This window comes from Cynoglossus semilaevis, chromosome 15, assembly GCF_000523025.1.
Source record: "Cynoglossus semilaevis isolate Cse_v1.0 chromosome 15, Cse_v1.0, whole genome shotgun sequence".
NCBI classification, from domain to species: Eukaryota; Metazoa; Chordata; class Actinopteri; order Pleuronectiformes; family Cynoglossidae; genus Cynoglossus; species Cynoglossus semilaevis.
This window is the reverse complement of record NC_024321.1, coordinates 17,839,248-17,859,466: the sequence shown is the minus strand read 5'-3', so window position 1 is coordinate 17,859,466 and position 20,219 is coordinate 17,839,248. Positions and strand designations below refer to the sequence as shown.

Sequence of the window (20,219 nt, the reverse complement as noted above, 5' to 3'; positions counted from 1 at the left end):
GCCCCGGCCCCCTTTCTTTCCCCCCCCCCCCCGGCGAGCGCCCCCCCCCCCCACTCCCCCTCTTTGCCCGTTCCTGGATTTGACTTGTTAATATATTTTATTGACGAGAAAAATATGGCAAGCGAATGATCGGAATCATTACGGCAATCTCGGCGCGCTAATGCGGCGTTTGTCGACGCAGAGAGAAACAACACGCCGAGATAGATATTAGACGGCAGCCGTAAACGGGGCAGATGGGAAATACATTAGAGCGTTCTCATGTCTGTCCTCTGGAAACATAAAAAAGAACAAGCGAGCGCCCTTCACGGCCGCCGACAGTTTCCACGGGCCCTGAGGGGAGATGACGCACCGGGGGAGAGCAGACACAAGTGTTTTGATTAGTATTACTAATTATCTTCAGACCATTAGCAAAGAAGAGAGAGCATTAAGTTAAATGGTCTGCTCCATATTCTCTTTGTTTCACCAACATAAATAGTCAGACGAGGACTTAGATCCTCAGCCCTTTTTCCTTCTCTCCTCTCCTCTCTCCTAGACTCCCTCCTCAGCTCCTCGTTTCCTTTGAGGAGAGTAAAAATAAGTCGAACCCTCGGTTCATTACAGTAAAACCAGGCGCCATTAAAGAGTTCTCCTTTTGTTGGACAATACAGAGACAAAATGTCAGCTGGGTTCACGCTCACACGGCGAGGTCTCTGCAGTCCAGTGAAGAGACCTCGGCGGCGGCGCTAACAGTCGGGCTGTAATTATACAACGCACCGTCACAGTGGCTGCGTCGTGATAAAAACAAAAAGGCGCCATATGCACGGGCCAGTTTAACTGGCTGAGGATAAATCAACATTTTGTGAGAGCGTGTGGACAGTGGGGAAATATTTACCCCCCGGGACAGAGGAGGAGGGGACGACGTTTGTGACTATGCAGCCGTAGTGGGACGGGTAAATAAGGCAGATTAGCTGTTCTGGTCTTCCGACGGTGCTGTGTTGCCAGATATGTTCTAGCAGGACAGATGGAGGTAGTGAGACATGCTAGTCTGGTTGTTATCGTCACAGCCTGGGCCGAGCTGCGGAGGAATTAATCAACGCAAACAAGTGCCCAGTAATGAGAATTAGCAGGGTGTTAGCTTGGAGCTAACCCTCTTGTCGTTATCAAGGCTATTGTTTGGATCTGGAACCCTGGAACCGGGTGTTTTTATTTTATTTTATTTTATTTTTTTAATTTGTTTGACTTGACAGTGTTGCCAAAGTTTCTCTTTTCTTCCTGTCAGACGGCAGCGTCTGATATTGATGTCAGTCTGTTGCTAAGGTCGAAGGAAAGGTCAGCAAACTGACTTTCTATTCCTTTTCAGCAGCAACTAAAGCCACCCACGTGTGGTACTGTGCAGTGCATTATAAATCCTGATGAAAAGACACAACTCTCACCCTTCATAACTGCTCCGACAAATGTCAGCCGTTCGCCGAGGCTCCGTTTGTTCCGTTTGTTGTGAGAAATAATCCCGGGGTATTTAACACAGCACCGTGTCACACCGTGTGACTTTTATTGGCTGCGATTTATGAGCTCCCCTGACGACGTGATTCTGACAAAAAAAAAAAAAACCTCGTTCTGTTTGGGAGTTCGTACCATACGTTAAAGACACGACGGGCGAGCGGTCCTTCAAAGTCCAACGGCTTTTTACCTCCTGGTAAAGATCAGACCTCGGAGTCTCCGGAGGAAACTCTTCGTCTTCGTCTCACTGCTAATAAAAATAATATCACAGGCTACGCTAACACTTCTTCTTCTTCTTCTTATCTCTCTCTCTCTTTCCTGCGTGCATACAGTACAGTACAGTACAGTGTGCAGTACACAGTACACAGTACACAGTACAGTACACCCAGGCTGGTGGCTCTGTGTTTTCACATTGCGTGTACTGTCGCTGTGTTTTTTCCCTGTTTATTTACACTGCATAATCAATGTGAAAAGACTCTGAGACATTACAATTACAATCATTTCCATAAAAACAATCTGGCGTTGGATCCTCACACCACAGGGACCCGTCTAATTGAATCAATTTCTTTGCAGATGATGGATTCACCTTCTGTCACGGTGAACGTCGTCTGATTTCCATTTTCTCCACTGCAGAAATACAGTTATATTTCCTGACTAATCTCGGCTGCCTCTTCCTCTGCTGCCTCCCTTCCTGCCTCTCTCTCTCCCTCTCTATCTCCCTCTCCCTCCCTCTCCCCCTCGCTCTCCCTCTCAGACTGCCTCACTATCTTCACCACCATTAGCAGAAAATGATAGTAATTGGCCATTTTGGATTTGGACAGCTGCTAACATGAAAGAAAAGTGTCTTCAGCTTGAAGTGCTGGTCTCTCACCCCTCTGACAGCTCTCTCTCTCTCTCTCTCCCTCTCTCTCCCCCACTAATAACATCATACTTTTGGTCCCTTCACATATTCTGTAGCGTCATCCTTTAAACAGATGAGTGTCGTCTCCAGTACAATGGGAGAACCACGGGGGTGAACGTGGGGAACGCCGCCGTCTCCACCTCCTGACTGACTGGCGTCCACAGCAGAGACGGACGAACGTCTTCCACGTGCAGATTAAAAAGCCTCTTATCTTTCCTCTTTAAGCGAGGAACGATGCGCTCCGCTGAATTATAAATGAGAAAGTTCCACTTGACTTGGAGCTTTTAATTTAAAGCCAGCCATTAGCCAACTCGCATCAATTAATTGTCATCGGGCGTCCACGGCTGGACTCGGGCTTCGGCTCCACTCCTCCGCCGCAAATGTCCAAAAGCAAATGAAATGACCTGGTGTCAGGGTGGAAAATCATCTTCTGCTTTTCTGCAGAACATCCCAACAGCATGGCAACCAGCGACGGAGATCCAATCGATGGCTGTAGCCTTAATCACATCTACTTTTTTACTGCTAGCCCCATCTCTAAGGTCTAATGCTTTACTTTCACACCAAATTACGTTTCAGCTCAAGGCACGGCTTCTCAAAAAAGGTATCAGGGGGTCGCGGTTTCAGCAGTATGACCGTGATCCATTGATTGGCACACAGCTGAGGGGCTGAATCCCAAACCGCTGGAGTTCTGAGGGCGTGTACGGCCGCGCGCTAGCAATGGATTCCCTGCATGTGTAATAACACTTTCATCCCGAACACATGAGCCTGAAGCTACCGTATAAATACTGGGCTTTAATTCACCTGCAGACAAAAGCAGGGTGGGGGGAGAATCAAAGTTTTCTTTTTTTCAGGGTTGATAGTAGAAATACTTCACTGAACACATCTAAAAGGTAAAGCCTTTTTTTTTTTCAGAAAATGGTGAACAAAGACCTCAGAACTCTGTGGTGAAATTAAAGTCCTGGTTGTTCGTGTTGTCAGATTCATCGGTTCATCACTTCTGATCTGGCCGTCTGATTCTCCCGGGGTCTTGTTACTCCTGAAATAGACGATATTCTCAGATTTAATTGTTAATATAAAAGGATTGTCTCCTAATCCGCTGCTACAGAATCCTACAGTTGCAGGATGCAGATTCTGCAGTGGAACGATGGATGAAGGCCACTGGAAAAGCCAGAGTGCCATCATGTGGCAGTGATCCGAACTGCAAGCGAGTGTTTAAAAGCGTTGTCTTGTCTGTACAGTAGAGTGTAACGGGCTCTTAGTGGAGGGGGTCTCAAAGTCCGGGGGTCTCACATCTGTGACGTATGTGTCCCATGAACCCCACGTTTGTCCACCGAAATGCATTTTAAAATTACGTAACGCAGAATTCCGGGTTTTAAATTTGTCAAAAATCCATGATGTAGGAAGACAAAGTACACATACTGTCATTAGTAACACAAAAGTATTTTTATACTAAGCAACAAACTGTCCCGAGCTAACGTAAACACACACGTCTGCATTTAGAAATTGTCCACAATAAGCGGAAGTGACGTCGTGTGTGACAAAATAAGAAGCGTTAATAGTTGTTTGTTTATTTCTTGGCTAATTAAAATGCTTTAGTCGTTTGACAATAAAAATAAAATATTTTTTATTAAATAAATAAAACATCATTGTCAGAAAGTGTGTTTTAGAGCCGTGATCTAATGTCGATCGTCATGGGAGAAAACTATTAAATAAAACTTCATTATCAGAAAATGTGTTTTAGAGCCGTGATCTAATGTCGATCGTCATGGGAGAAAACTTGTTTTAATTAATTGGCTCCACTAGGTGTCTCTCTTCATCTAAACGTTTATGTGTCATTGTGAACCAGTAGTTGTATGTTTAAAAAAAATTAAAAAATAAAATAAAAACGTCTGCCCCTGAAGTAGAGAACACCTCAGTGCGCGGGTCGTTAGCATGCAGAGCTAATTATAAATAAACATATAAATAACATATAAATAAACATTTAAACTTCAAAATCTAATCTTCTAATTTTACTAGATCTGTTTATGTTGTAGTTTGTTTGAGTAAGTGAGTTATTACTCACTTATTTACTGTTAAACCACTGCGGTCACTTTTTAACTTTTAGACACGTCTTAGAAAATTTAATTACTTTTTTAACATTTAAATTTCAAAATGTAATCTTCTAATTTTACTACATCTGTTTATGTTGTAGTTTGTTTGAGTTGGAGTTGAACCTCTGGATATTAATTTACACTTTTATATCACGCTTTCCCAGAAATGTCTGTTGATGATTGGTTCTCTTCTGTCCCGTGATGTTTTGATTGGCTTACAGTTCAGGGACATGTGTCCACGGCTTGTTTGAAATACCAGAGAACAAACCTGGACTTGTCCTCCTGCTAATAAGAAGGACGCGGTGTTAAATGTTTGCCATGCAGCACTGGTTCATTTTTTTCATTTCAAGAATCCTCCATTTTGATCCATTTCTATTTTTATTTCCTTTCCAGAAAACATTCCAGTAAAAACACGACTGCACCAACGCTCGGGACGTGGACGTGGAATCAACTTAAAAGGCCTGAGCGAACCGTTTGACACTGACCAGAGACGGTGACACGGCCGGGGGGGTCAACATTCATCAAGGAGATAAAATAGACAACTTTAGCTTACCGGGCGCGTGGCTACGTGGATTACTGGTCTAAGATCAATCAGCCGTGTACCAGTGGTGTACCAGCTATCTCTCTCTCTCTCTGGGTCCTGACCCATTACTCCTCAGCAGTCCTGAAGCTTTGTTCCAAGAAGAACCAGGATAAATGGTACCGTTTTATCTCCTTTTGTTTCACTCGGTTAAATATCTCTCATCTGCCCTCACCCCCACCTTCCCCTCCTCCCCCATTCCCCTCCCATGAGTTCTCCCAGGTTAGGTTTGCTTTATGGAAGCACACGAATGAGTGAAATGGTTGCTTTGTGCTGGACGGCCTCCCCCCCAGCCCCCCCACCTCTCTCTCTCTCTCTTCAACTCTGAGATGGAGAGACAGAACAGATAACAATTACGCAAATCACGACAAACATCCGACTTCTCTGACAACAGAAACAGACCTGGGAAAAAATCATTCTTGATTTACTAAAATGATCGTCTAAAAAAGTGTTAAAGCAAAAAAAAAACTAAAACCTTTTCTTTCTTTTTCTCTTCTTTCTGGAGAATTGCCCCTGATTTGAATTCCTCAAAAATCTGCCGTTTCCTTTCAAACAGGAAGTAGAACTGTGGTTTTCTTCCGCTTGTCTTGTTTGTTTGAACTGGCCTTCCTGTTTTCAGATTCATCCTGATAATGGTTTGAAAGTCTCCAGTTAAAGCTCCTGCCACACATCACACACACACACACACACACAGAGAGAGAGAGAGTTGTTCTTTTTTACTCTTTTTCAGCCAAACCGTAAATGATCTTAACCAGACTAACCTAGTTAACTAACCCACTGACAACACGTACAGTAAACACTGACATGTTTCTGTGGCTTTTTGTGACGACGGTTTTGTTGTTGGTAAAAAATTAAAATTTTTTTAGGGTTTTTTTAAAAGGTTTTTTCTTGGTGGTGAGCCGTGCTGACCCCTGACCCTCACCTTAACCTCAAATATCCCTAATCCTAGTAAGAATATCTGTATACTAAAAACACATATACTAAAAAAAAAAAAAAAAAAAATATCCCTAATCCTAGTAAGAATATCTGTAAACCAAAAACACATACTGTATACTCAAAAAAAATTACTAATTTTCTCGTCGTCTGTGTTGGCAGAACATTTACCTTCAGACCAACATTCCTGTTCCTGTCATGTGGGAACAAACATACGTTTGTGTGTAGGTGTGTGTGTGTGTGTGTGTTCACATGTACATGTTAGAGTGTGTGTATGTGACACAGGCCCGACTGATTGATTAACCTAAACTAATTGATTATCCTTAACTGATCGTAGGTACATTCTTACTGCATGGTTTATATATGTTTGTGACAGAGAGAGTGCATGTGAGAGTGCATGTGAGAGTGCATGTGTGTGTGCCAGGGTATGCAGGTCAGTGCTGAGGGAATGTCAGGAATGTCAGTGTAATTCAAACTTCATTTCACCATCCTGGACGACGGTGCTGCTGCTGGGGAATAGTTTTATTCCAAAGGTGGATGAAAAGGTTCACCTTAATGTCAGGGTGTGTGTGTGTGTATGTGTGTATGTGTGGAGCGACCCATGCTGACCCGTGTGGTTCAATAGAGACATTACACCGTCCTTCAGTCTCCACACTAAAAAAAATTCAATTTGACTAAAATCCCCAGCCGGTCTCCAGTCCCACCTCCCGTGTTCAGTTCCCAGGCTTTAGTGAGCGTTTCATTTGATATCACAACATATCTGTAAACCCCCTCCTCCTCCCCCCCGCCCCCTCACTCACGCACCACCTTGGTTTCCTCCCCCATTCCCACCCTGTCTGTCCGGCTTTTCACAGCAACCTGTTTTCACTCAGAGAATTCTGACAAAGACTGGTGAAATAATTACAGCTGGGCCTAAAACCAGTGGCAGAGTGTGTGTGTCTGTGTGTGTGTGTGTGTGTGTGTGCTGGAGGGTCCACCGTGTCATAGGCGGAGGAGGAAAAAGCCGATTGTTCCAAAAACAAGACATGGATGACATCATTTCTGTGTTCTGTGTTTGAATTGTTCAACCACCGTAGAAAAAAGACGACGACAACAACACGAACCTGCTGAAATGTTGTCGACACATTAGTAAATACTTCATCATCATTTCAGCCACAGAGGGCGCCGCTCCAGCCTCCGTAACTCTCTCACTTCCTCCACTCGTCTTTTCTTTTTCTTTTCCTCTCACACAGTTTTTATAAAACACTGATTTTGGAATGAACGTAACGATAAATGTCAGCAGGTCAGGTGTGAAACGTTGGGCCTGTTTGAGTCAGGATGTCTTCAGGGCTGGGGTGGTGGGGGAGACTGCTAGGGGTTTAAAGGAAGAGGGTGAGTGGGGGGAGGGATGGAGGGAGGGAGAAAAGGAAGTGGGAGAAAACAAACAAGTTGAGGCTCAAAATTCTGGTTAAAACATTTATTTGGAAAAAAAATGTTCAGTAGAAAAAAACAAGAGAGGGAATTTGTATGTAATTTTTTTTTCAAATAATCAGTTTTCAACAGAAATTTGTTTTAAATCCTCGTTTGTTTTCACACCCAGCCTGAGTTAAACTTTATCAATATTATATAAAATATTATGTACTAAAATATATAAAAATCTGTGACAGTGTCCAACCAAGAAGCCAGGTCAGACATCAGATGTTTGTGACAAACTCAGAGTTATAAAAACATACGTCTAAATCACAGTTGCTGGTTCGACGACGACCGAGGCTCCAGATCTGAGGCGGCCGGCGAGCGGAGAGCTGCTCGGTGGCTGAGTAAGGGAAGCATGGACACATAGAGATATTTACATACAGTCGGACAGACTTCCTGCCATTGTCAGGCCGAGCGTGTTGATGTCAGATCCACTCCTTCCTGCACGAGAGGGAGAATGCAGCGAGATGACAATGGGGCAGAAAACAGGACAAAGAGGAAACGTTTAAATTTAGGCCCCTTCTCCCACCATCTCCTCTTTCACGACTACAGAGCTCTGTCGCTGTTTAGGTTTGGTGAATTCCTCCAGACCCCCCCTCCCCAACTAACCCCCCTACTCTCCAGCTCCCTCTGCCCATTGTGTCATTTCAATAGAAGGATTTTCACATTCAACGCAGATCCCAGAGGAGTAGCAGCGACTGGGACCAGAGTTCAGTCAATCACTTGTTTTCTCCAATCATTCCGTAGAAGTTATTGATTGTTTTGGAAACATATGAACTTTATAAGAGGACACATTCTGGTAGAGGGACCGACCTTGTCGGATCAACGACTGAGGATCACTGAACTTCAGAGACGACAGAAGACGTTTACTTAACATGACGTGAAGTCAAGTACAACTGAGGTTCAAGGTGTGGTTTGTGGTTAGGACTGCGGTCAGATCACACAGTTAAAGTAGGAGTTAGGATATGACATGTATTTGTTGTGATTAAGATAAGGGGCAGGGGAATGTATTATGGCTGTGTGAAGTATGTGAAGCACGTAAGATTTAAAAAGAAAAAATCAGTGTGTATGTGTGTGTACACGGTAGAGTTATATACAGTATATGGGGTAAAAATACTATTGTGACGGGGACATTTTGTCCTTGCGGGGACCCATTCACTGAGACAGTATTTGGAGGTTTAGGATCAGAGTCAGATTAAAGTTAGAATTATATTTTTATAGTATATTTTTAAACCATAGAGTTTATTATGTCCATGTGAAGTTCAATAAAGGCTCACCTAAGTGTGTGTGTGTATGGTGTGTGTGTGGTGTGTGTTCGTGCGCGTCTCAGTGACTGTGACTGCGTGAGAGCTTTATCACAAATCAGAGAGTCGGCGTCTGCAGCAGCTCACAGGGCAAGAGTTCACCGATGCTCCGCTCTGACTCGGGGACTCTCTCTCTCTCTCTCTCTCTCAGTGTGATCCCGGACCTCCACGGAGATTAGAGGCGAACACCGAGCACATGTGATCCCGCGAAGGAGTCCCCACTTCAGCCTCACCCATGGATGTGAGTTAGAAACCAAGTGTTGAAGCTAACTGGAGACTTTTCCTGTGACTCCACTCCACGGACGACGACGACGGCGGCGGCGGCGATGCCCGCTTAACCCGGGAACCATTTGTGGTGAGCACCGCTCGGCTGTCACTGCCAGTGTTTTAGTCTATTAATCAGAATCAACTTTATTTAGAAGTTTTTTTTTTAATATTCACCTGCTCGTATAAACTTAAACGAACATTCGTTTCCTCTTCTTTAGTCTCTGTGAAGAACTCGATAACGACGGAATAAGTAGCATTTGTTTTGTTTTGTTTTTTAAGAGAAGACGTCCGGTATTATTAATGACGCCATTTAAAAATGTACGTTAAAAAAATAAACGGCCGGGCCGAGTTAAAGTTACTCGGTGTGTAACTGCTAACGTTTATGTGGATATTGTTGAGTAATTTATACTTTACCCTGCTTTAAAAGCTACCTAACAGGAGTGGGATGTTTATATATATATATATGTATTAAATGTATTTAAGTATTTTTAGAATATGTTAAGTAGCTGTTCGACGTTTAAATATACCGTCATGGTGATGATTGTACTTCATTAAAACTCCAGTGTTAATGTACGGTGTGCTGTAGGACCCGGATGTGGCCAAATATATAAAGAGATTAAGAGGTGGAAGTCATTAGCATATGGCACTATAATGTGTTCCGGTGTCTTCATACTGAGAGGGAGATTTGATGACGTCACAGGCCCGATAGCAGACATCCCACTGTACTGAATGTTTCCATGACAACATGGGAAGGACCGCGTTTCAGATGATTATTTGGAAAATTGTCACCAAATATTGGGGTTAGAATATTGTATATTTTATGTATTTTTATTTTTTTATTTTTTTTAAACACAGCTCTGATTTTTAACTTGAAAAGTTAGCCACACATCTGAATTTTTAACTTGAAAAGTTAGCCACACACAATGTCAGGCTGGTTAGTGCTGTTACTAGCTTGATCGCTGGTAGTAACTGGAGTTTTGGAGTTTGTTTGTTTACATGTGCGCCTGTATCAAAAAACTTGCAGGACTAATAGTTAGTTGTTCACACTAGATGACTACAGGTGTGAATGTTGTTTTGACTGTGGAACGGTAGCATCGGGCCAGTTGTTGATTTTCAAAATAAAACATCTTTTAGTCTCTATTCTGTTAGTAATGGTATTATTTTTAAAATATTACCAGATTATCTTTGAATGAAGTCAATTAGTAAAAATTAAGTACATTTTTCTACTGTGTCCCACTGTACCAGTACTGGTCCATGGTACAGCCCTCATCTGAAGACTGCTGGGAAAGTCATTTAAAAGTCAAATAGTGTTTTGTATTAAAACTATGTTGATTTAAATTTGAACTTTTTAAAAAAACAAAATATTTTTCAGGAGTTCAAGTTTGACTGAAAGCGGCTGTAGAAAGGATGACTTCCGGAGCCGACAGCTGACACGGAGGAATGAGAGGATGGAACTGACAGAAAACCTGGCGCTTGAGAACAAAAACCCAAACGGGTTCGCCAACCGGATGTTTAATGTGTCTCTGGACGTGGAGAATGAGAGCAGCAGTGTTTATATCCAGGAGCTTGGGCCAGGACAGGCGGACTGGCACGGAGGGACGCAGGCCGCCTGTCCTCAGGTATCTGTCAAGGACAGGTCAGAGGTCAACCGGAGACCCCGTGCGTCAGGGGGCATCTGGAAGATCTTGAACAGAAGGAGAGCTGCTTCTGAGTTTGACCGGCGGCCCCACTCCATGATCCTGCCCGGGGAGGCGTCCATCCCTAAACTGACTTTTGCCGACAGAGTCCGCTCCATCAAGAAGCTCAAATCGCCGTCGGTGTTCAAAGGCAGAGGAGAGAGGTTATCAACGGCGAAGTTCAGCAGCTCCTTAGTAGATGAGGAATCTTTCTGCCACAACATCGGCACTCCGCAGCAGCCCAGCAAAAGCACGCTCCGACACTGTGGCAAGAGGCACTCGTACGCCGGATACTCGGCAGAGTTCGACTGCTCCTTCGAAGATATCGACCTCTCGGCCACCATCGACGAGAGTCAACCTCCGGCCGTTGGAGAGGCCGTAACTCAGAACGGTTTTAAACCCTCAGAAAGAGTTTTGTATGTTAAAAAAAATCACAATTATTCAACTAACTGTAACAAAGCTGCGGCTGGCTCTGAAGAGCCCGGCGGTAAGTGTAGCTCACACACCCACCAGGTGAGAGGGAGGAGGCGCAAGGACGTCTGGAGTTACCTGAGGAGGATCTCTCTCTTGGGAAAGACCAGTTCTGTTTACTCAGAGAGGAGCTTCGACTCGGAGCTCTACTCTCTGGACAAAACCATCGACTCAGACTACGGCTCTGTGGACTTCGAGACGGTCAAGGACTTTCAGCCCCCGCCCCCTAAACATTCTGATGCCAAGGGACACTTTGGGGGTCTGTTCAAGTTTTTCAGCAGTGTAGCAGAGACGGCGAGGAAATGGCGAACAACGTCACGTTCCTTCTCTCCCCCAGAAGGTGATTCGTCTCCCACGAGCTCGCTGCGGGCCCCGGAGCGCACGGCGGATAACATTCACAGCGTGTCTCTGACACTTCACAGTGAAGTCCTTCAACTATCCCCGGCTGCTCCATCGTCTTCACTAAACTCTAAATCTTCGACCTTCAGTAGCATTGACAGTAAGGCCACGGTGCCGTCCACTGGTGCACAGTCACCTGAGACGGTCCTCAGATCTCTAAGGTCTCGCCCTAATTCTAACGCAGTCAACGGCCTCCAGAGTTCAGGAGACGTAGGTAAACATTCAGACAGGCGGACGGATTTCACGGCCGATGAAAATCATGTCGGCCGTTCAGGTCCAGACACGGACATCGACAGAGGAGCAGAGGTCGAAGGGAATCCAGCACAGCGTGTCTGTCTGGAGGAGAAGGTAGATGAACACACAGGAAATGAGACAGATTCCAAGGATGCTCCACCTGACTCCAACCAGATACAGGAAGTAAGTGTCCAATCACAGCAGAGTGATAAAGAGAATGCAGCCAATAGCGTGCCAGCGACCGATTCCACCGAGGAAATATTTAAGGTATGTGACTTTATAAATTGTGATTATATCAGAGCCATGAATTTATTGAACACATTGGATGAATTTTTCAGTCATTTATTTTACGTGTGTGAAAACAACACCCCCCTTCGCCCTCCCACGTGTGATTTGCCCCCACATTAATACCATAACCACATTCCATTGCAGGCTTTTCAACATCATTAATGTTGCCAAAGGCATGAATTGTGTAACTGCTGCATAAATGCTCCAAATATCACCTGTGTCATTCATCTAACTGTTTTAACCACCATACAGTCACAGTCATTATCACCCAACCACAACGCAGCCAGAGCTGGTACTCATATTCCAGGTCTTGTTCACTAGGTGTGGTTCACTAACTACCAGGAAAAAAACCCAACAACATGCCAGCCTTTAAATCCATGAACTAGGCATTTATTCTACACTTGTCCTGTTGCCCCATCTGTTGGAGAAAAGAGGAAACAGTCGGACATTTTTTGTTGGACCAGAGATTGTCCTTTCCTGCTTAGTCAGCCTCGAGAAGCATGCAGAGAAAAAAAAAGAAAAAACAATTTCCTACCAAGTTGACCGTGTGTGACGGCGTTAGCCTGAGAGCTGTGTGACGTTCATGCTTCATGATGGCACCTCTCCCTGCTCACTCCACTGGAGGCATTAGTCATCTTCCTTCTAGTCAGTACAGCCAGTCAGGACATGTTTTCCCCAACGCCTAATGATAAAATCAGATATGACATCTCAGCAGTCAGCACACGTCTGTATGGGGGGTTATTGTGTCAGGGTGAATCTGTGTTTTGGGAAAGTAGTTAATATGCAGTTTTGCAATTTAGGAGATGTGTTGAGTCAACACATAACTGTGTCCACTTTTCTGTTTTTTTTTGTTTTTTTACACACTTTAAACATTAACTGTTATTAAGTGCTGAGGCTAAAAATACTCAGTAGTGTTCCCTCCAATTTCCTGCACAAAAAAAACAACATTTTGAATAGCAGTACCTTTTCTGGGCCAAACTCCTGAGTGTCTGTGCCAATCACAGCTGTGTGAGCAGATTGCCAGCCAGACCGGCTGCAGCGTAAGACAGCCCGGCGCAGCCGTGGCCTACTCGAGCACAGAGAGGACCTCTGTTCACCACCGGCCCCACCGCCTCCGTCCTCGCCCGGCCTCGGCCGTCCTGGACCACTGGAGGCCCGGCACAGATCATGACGTCTACGGCCACTACAGCGAGGTGGGCTCTCTGTGCCGACGGAGGCACGGGCCCGCTCCCATCATGCAACATTCTCTGGGGCAGAGATGGACGGCTGCTCGCTCCAGGCCCTGCTCTGTCATAGAGACCAGTGTTACTAGGGAGACGCAGTCCATGGAGATACACGGCAGAGTAAGATGCACTGATGTTTCAGAAGAATACTCTGAATGTACACGAACAAGAATACACATACACAGTATAGAAGCTGAGTAGAATTCTACATGACATATTGACTCTGGGAGAGGGTAGAGTGGTAACTTAGCTGGGTAGTTAGGTCAGACACCCCCCACCCAACCCTCCACCCACCCCCGACAGCCTTGCACTAACCCCATTTTCATTCATTGGAGCCATAGTGAATGCATGCGCCCCATTTACCGAGTGTTTCTGGACCTAGATGCTGCTTACCTCTGACTCTCCTCCCCCCTCCTCTACCCCTCCCCTTTTTTCTCTGTTGCCAATTTTCTGCCTCATCGCTCCCATAAGCTCTACCTCTCATTGCCCTAACTCACATTCATTTTATTTTAACCTGGGAGACCGCCTGGTTGGCATGATGTATCTTCTCTCGTGGTTTGCTGCGGGGCATGCATGCCAACCAGTGACCAGAATAGACGGGCAGGAAGTGGAAAGTTCACTGCGAAAAGACACAAAGGCACCATGTCTCGATAGTGAAAGCAGCTGACGTGTGTTAGAAATGAGGCCGTATGGACCGTAGGAGACAGACTAACTGCTCAGTACCCTTCAGGCCTTGTCTCGCCCGCCGGGGGTGTCGCCGCTAGAGCCCCCGCTCAGGACGTCCCTGCAGCGGTGCAGCTCCCTGCCGCTGCCACCCAGCACTCTCACCGCCTTGGCGCTGCTCCTGCCAAAGTCAGGTATGACCGCAGTTTTTAGTAACCGTGATCGCAGATTTGATCAAGGCTCAGTGTTCACCCGCGTGTCTCCCCCAGCAGAGATGGGTCAGTCATCGTCGTCGGTGCGTCTGAGGTCAGGGGGCGTTGGGAGCTGCAGAAGAAGACGGCTGCTGAGACCTGGGTCAGAACCGCTGCAGGTCAACATTGTAAGTTTTTTACTTCCATCTTCATGTACATTTTATTTTTTGGATAAACAAATGAAAAAAAAAAGATTATTTTACTTGTTTTGTCTTAAATATTTGCAAATATAATCAGTCCATGTACAATCAACTAGTGGTCAGAGATTTAAACGCAACACAAACATGAACCGACGCCATGAATATTTGCGTGTTAATAATTAATAATACAGTGCTGTAGAATATTGTTACACAAAATATCACTATTTTTCAGCATTTGTTTTTCTCCCTAATAAAATATTAAGGAATTTGTTGTAAGTGAAAGTCCCCCCAAAAAACAAAAAACCATTAGAAGCACAATGAATAAAAAGAGAGTTCTAAAGACAGGGATGTTGTCGGAGTTCTGAATCATGAGCCTCGGGCCCTCGGTGCTGCCATTGATATTTAGTAAACTCTGTGAATAGGTGATACCACAACATTTAGGCTGTGATTATTTTTTTTTTCTCCTGCTGGTCTAATTAGTGTTTGTGAGCCGCTGCACATTGTTGCCATGACACTGGCTGGCTCCTGTTCATCTTCTTGCTCCTATCTTTAGGCAGCCTTTTTAAGTGTGAGCTAAATAGAGAAAGTGTGTGGGTGAGAGAGAGAGAAAAGTGGGGGTGTTGGTGGAGAAATAGAGAGGGGAAGAGAGATGCTCCCTTTGTGTGAGAGTCGGTGTCACGGCCCTCCCCTGGGGTGAAGTGTGTGGACACAGGAGGCGTCTGCTGTGGTGAATGATGAGAGACATTTATTTGCAGCAGCTTCCGTTTCTTGGATCCCAGATTTCACTGCTGGTGAAAAATATGAACCAGATCTGTGTTGGTGTCCGGTGGTGAGTCTCCTCCTCCTCTTCTTTGTTTGGTCTTGTTCTTCATGTCAGGGTCAGACGCTGACAGATTGTACAGATGCGGTGTTAAGTCACGGTCCCTCTGTCTCTTCTCACCTCTGACCTTTTGTTGAAGATGTCACGGAGTCTTCTAGAAATTTTAAAGACGGGGAGAAATTTTTTATTTGAATTAAATTCTGTATGCAGCCTCGTCAGTTGAATTTTCACTCCCTGCAGCGTCTTGTTAAACCAGTAGTCTGGCAGTGTTGAGGTGAGTGACTTCTCACGTGGACCACGGCGTGGTATTCAACAGGTGTGTTTGTATTTAGGTTCATACTTCGTCTCTCAAATGAGCAAATTAATCATCAGTTAGTCTTAAAGTCTCTGTTGAGCAAATGAATCATCAGTTAGTCTTAAAGTCTCTGTTCTGATATTTAGAACTTGGTTCTTGGTCCAGCCGTGACTCCAGAACTCTTCTTCTGCGTGACTTCCTGCCGTCACCAGCTAACACTGCTGGCTGTAATGAGGTTCTGGTCCCCGACTGAGTCTGTGCAGGTGGTTACGACACGGACTCCCGAGGCTGTGACTTCCAAACAATGGTTTTCAGCCTGTCAGGTGTGTGTGTGTGTGTGTGTGAGGAGAACAGACAGCTCCCGCTCAGAGCCTTTTCTCTTATGTAAGTGTGGAGAGGCTTTTCCTTTTACTCCCCACAAAAGCCGTTTCCACCGTCATTTCAGATGGCTGCGTGCTCACTGGAGGAACGCTGCCATGTCTTAATTCTCTGACTCACCGGTGAATCCTGTTTGGCCGTATTTTCCTCCTGTGTTTTGTCAGATCCTGCCTGTCTGTGCATGTAGACATTTTTGTTTGTGCTGTGATGGAGTTACATCCCCCCACCCTCCACCCCCCACCCCGTGCCTCGTGGGGGCCTGAATTTCTATCCTTCCATCATCGCTCCGAGTGCATTTTGTTGCCGACACCCAGGGATATTGGCTCTCTGTTGTCAGGTGGCTTATGTCACAACATGTATTATTTTAATTTTTTTTTTTTTTCAGTATGAAAATATTTCAGGCCCAGGGCCTTTGACTGCTTGTTATCCAGCGTTGGTTGTGTCTCCCAGGCCGCTTGGATGAATTCTACCCACAGTCATCAGCTACCACTGTTTATGACAAACACTTTAATTTCATGGCTCGCTGACAGTTTTATTTGTGGGATGAGGGATTGTGTGGTCTCACGTCAACACCTTAGAAAGTCCTGTCTGTGTAAGGGACCGTGATGATCCTCTGTGGGGAGAAGATTCTCCTACAGGATTAAAAGTGTTTTAGCATTTAGCATCAAACAAAGATTAATAAAAAAAAAACAACTTCATAACTCATGTTATTATGTTCATGTCATTACACCTTGTAAGCCGGTATTCTAATCTACTCTAAGTAGTACTACAGTATGACCTGGATGACTGAGACGGATCAGTTGAACTACATTTAATTTTAGGCCAAGAGTGCATATAATAACAGTGTATTTACATTTTTATGTCTTAAGCAGACGCTTTTATCCAAAGCGACGTACAAGAGGAGGATTAACAATCAAGCATGTGGTTCCTCTGGGAATCAAACGCATGACTTTCTGCTTCCGAGGCAGACATGCTAACCGCTACACTATGAAACCGGCAAATATAGTCTTGTTCTATATTCCTACATCTCAAAAATGCTCATATGTACAGTATCTATAAATATATATATATACAATTAAATATAACTTCTGCAGCACTCTTGGCCGGACAGTAGCTCTTCTCTTTTGTCTCCTCCACCGTGTTGCGACGCCTCGACCCACTGACTCGCTCCAGCGCTGGGCCGAATCGAGCTCAGTGTGAATAAACAGCTGATGTCTGAACAATGGTAACAAAGCCGTGTGCAGGAAAAGTCCAGCTGCTTATTTTTAGGGTTCTTTGTGGTTGGAAGGCCTCGACAGGAAGCAGGAAGTCAGCGTGGTTGTCGAGGGTCGGGAGGGGGAACAAAAGAACTGCAGTGGACCAGAGGGGAAATGGGTGTGGTGGGCTCTGCTCCGATTAGCCAAATAGCATGCTGCCACAAACTTAATTGGCGACCAACGTAATGTTATTCAAGGGAAGACGTGGTTGGTTGGTTGGCTGATGACCAGTACAGGGAGGACTGACCTCCGCCTCAACCAAATGATACGGTTTAGTTTTATTCTGAAGCAGACGTGGACGTTAACCAATGTGGATGTGTGTGAGTGAGTGAGTGTGTGTTTGTGTCTTTGTACAATTTAAAATAGCAGAATTTGATTTCATGCACTTCTGGGCGGTGTAATCGAATTGTTTTTAACGGGAGGTTTGAACAAAGATGGCTCCAATCCTTCATGGAAATGAAATGAATTCATATAAAAGTCACATTTTATTTTTTGATCGTTCTTAGTAGAAAACAACATGTATTTCATTTATGAGGGAAAAGCCAAAACTGGCCAAACACCAAATAAGCAATGAAACAAACTTACCTCGCTTCGAAGCCCTCCTGCCATTTTCTGTTTAATTCTTATCCTTCTTGTACTTTTTATGTGAACTGTTTAAACCTAAGAGAGTAACAGAAAGACTGGAGTCAAAGTCCTGGTCTGCTTTCAAACGTTCCAGCCAATAAAACTGCTTCTGATTCTGATTGTGGTAATGGTTGGTTGACACAGTTTGGTTTCAGGGCAAAAACTTCAAATGATAATCCCAGCGTCCGTCCATCTTTGTGTCACCCGTCCGTCCATCTTCCTGTTGAGGCAATGATAATCCCAGCATCCGTCCATCTTTCTGTCACCCGTCCGTCCATCTTTCTGCCACCCGTCCATCCATCTTTCTGCCACCCGTCCGTCCAGATTTCTTCTGTCTCTACATGAGTATATTAGCATTGGTGTCTGCGCAGATTTAGACTTTGTGACCTTTGTTTTCTAAATGTCAGGGAGATTGCAGAGGGAGCCCACAGAGGTAGATCAATCTTACATAATCTCTCCACTCTGACACACACACACACACACACACACTTGTAATATATTGGTTGTCATATCTCAGCCCTGATTCCTCACATAGCTCTCTCTTTAACTCGCTGAAAAAAAACCCCGGCTTTCAAGTCCTTTTGCTTTTATCAGCATGTATGAGCCCAAAGTGCCGGGGAAATTATTTATGTCTTTATAAATACTTCTACTGTGCGTTTCTTTGGTGCCATTCTCTTACAATTTAGTATTCTGAGGTTCATCCCCGAGCTCTCAGCTTGAAGTGGGAGTCTGTGTACACCTGTATAAATAAATAATATATATATATATATTTATATATATAATATGAATATATTTCTGTGATTATCCACCATTTCTAACATCCAGAGCCCCTGCAGCCCTCGATGACCACGTCTGTAGTGTATTGTTTGCATTAAACATGGCAGTAAAGGTCAACATGGGGCCGTGCCTGCCGCTGGCAAACACGTGCATCAGACGGGGGGGTGGGAGAGGGGGGGGTTCATCGTGTCCTTTTACTCCCAACTCCACGTTTCTCTACTGTTTCGTTGTCACCAAACTGTTCATACAGCGACCGGAAAACGAGTTGTTGTTGTCGTTGTTGTTGTTGTGCTTTCTTTACTTAAAAAGGTGCTGGAAAAAAAATCAAGATGGATGACTCACATTTAAATGAACAATTTTCTTTAGTGCAGTGATCATTCCTGCATAAACTCTGAGGAAACAGTTGGTAAAAACCTGAAACCTGGCGGCACAAGTTTAAAAGTTTGGGAAATAAATCTGCAGCTTCAGACATTTTTATGAGAGAGTAAATTATTAAAATCATTTAAAATGTTTACAGTTTTGAAGGGGAACAGGAAGTAATTTTTAAACAATTTACAGTTTTGAAATGGAACAGGAAGTAAACAGTGGTGTTTCCAACAGCAGAGAAGTGAAGACCTGAAGGCCCAGTAGGTTGCAGTGTTGCCTCTCTAAAGACCGTCCAGCCACCAACAAAAGTCAATGAAGAAACAGAAGGTTGTTTCTTCTCTTCTCTGACTGTGTCCAGGAAAAAAAAAGCATCTGCTCTGAGTTGGAAAACTGTGGAATTATTCAGAGCCAATGAGGTCATGGATGAAAAGGTCAAGTCTGTTCGTCACGTGAATTAGATTTGTGATTTAATTACAACTATCAAAGTTCATTGTCCCCAATTCTTGACAAAATAGAATGAAATAAAAAAAAACCTGTCGACTAAGTTAATGTCACTTCTCGCCATCATGAAACAAAGATATTTGAAATATTTTTACTTTAAATATTTTCTTTTCCAACAACAATAGAGCGAAGCATCTTTGCAGAACAGACCCAGTTAAACAAAGACGTTTGTGGTTTAATTTGAAGATTTCTACATGCTCTATCCTACTGCGGGAAATAACGCACACTGTCACTGTGTTAACAGCGACCCAGAGAACAGGACTGGGGGGGTTTGGGGGGGGGTTCATCCGTGACTCGGACATCTATTTATCTGTACTGTTAATGATCGATCATCAGTTATCAGGGATATTTATAGAGGGAGTGGGAGGTGAGTGAGGTTGTGGTTCTGGTCCATGTAAATCTGACCCCCCCCTCCTCCTCCTCCCCCCTCCTCCTCCCGGTGGTAGGTGAGTGGAGTGGGTCAGCTTTAACAGAGAACTGCCTCTCTGCATCTCCGCGGCTCAGCAGCTGCGTCCAGTCTGTTTCCCAGCCTCTCTCTCTATCTCTATCTCGCTCTCCCTCTCCCCCCCTCCCCCTCTTGCTCTCTCGCTCGCTCTCTCTCGCGTGGAGAATTGATTGGCCTGAGTGTCGATCGCTTCTGGGGGAAGGAGGCGAAACACCGGCAGGTGTTGACGAGCGGACAGGCGTTGCGGTGCAGACTGATGACGATGATGATGGTGAGGATGATGCATCTCTTCCCGTGCCTTTACGAATTTCATCGCATAGCGTGAAGAGGCTTATTCCCCCCCTCCCGCCGCCCCCCCTCGCCCCACAAATTCTTCCCTGTGTCTGTGGATTGTTTGGTTGGCTTTTAG

General features: G+C 44.7%; 1 protein-coding gene and 1 long non-coding RNA gene across 9 annotated transcripts in view; both read left to right on the top strand.

Annotated features, from left to right (window-relative positions):
- Positions 1–4,995, top strand: part of LOC103391333 (uncharacterized) — an 11,314-nt gene extending 6,319 nt beyond the window's left edge. For both annotated transcript variants that reach the window (XR_003051877.1, XR_522773.2), the window contains one exon: positions 4,861–4,995. This is a non-coding gene — a long non-coding RNA (uncharacterized LOC103391333). The remainder of the gene's footprint in view (positions 1–4,860) is intronic.
- A 73-nt stretch (positions 4,996–5,068) lies between these two features.
- Positions 5,069–20,219, top strand: part of LOC103391334 (rho guanine nucleotide exchange factor 9) — a 32,963-nt gene continuing 17,812 nt past the window's right edge. For 4 of the 7 annotated variants that reach the window (XR_003051963.1, XR_003051962.1, XM_017039395.2 and 1 more), the window contains exons 1-6: positions 7,695–8,340; positions 8,888–9,091; positions 10,376–12,050; positions 13,076–13,414; positions 14,025–14,151; positions 14,230–14,336. Coding sequence is in view for 5 of the 7 variants with exons in the window: in XM_017039395.2 (XP_016894884.1) it covers positions 10,452–12,050; positions 13,076–13,414; positions 14,025–14,151; positions 14,230–14,336 (2,172 nt within the window). In the remaining 2 variants the exon portion in view is untranslated. Of the gene's footprint in view, positions 5,167–7,694; positions 8,341–8,887; positions 9,092–10,375; positions 12,051–13,075; positions 13,415–14,024; positions 14,152–14,229; positions 14,337–20,219 lie in introns of those variants that run through there. The other 3 variants (XM_008327557.3, XM_025063140.1, XM_025063141.1) reach the window with 3 other exon arrangements.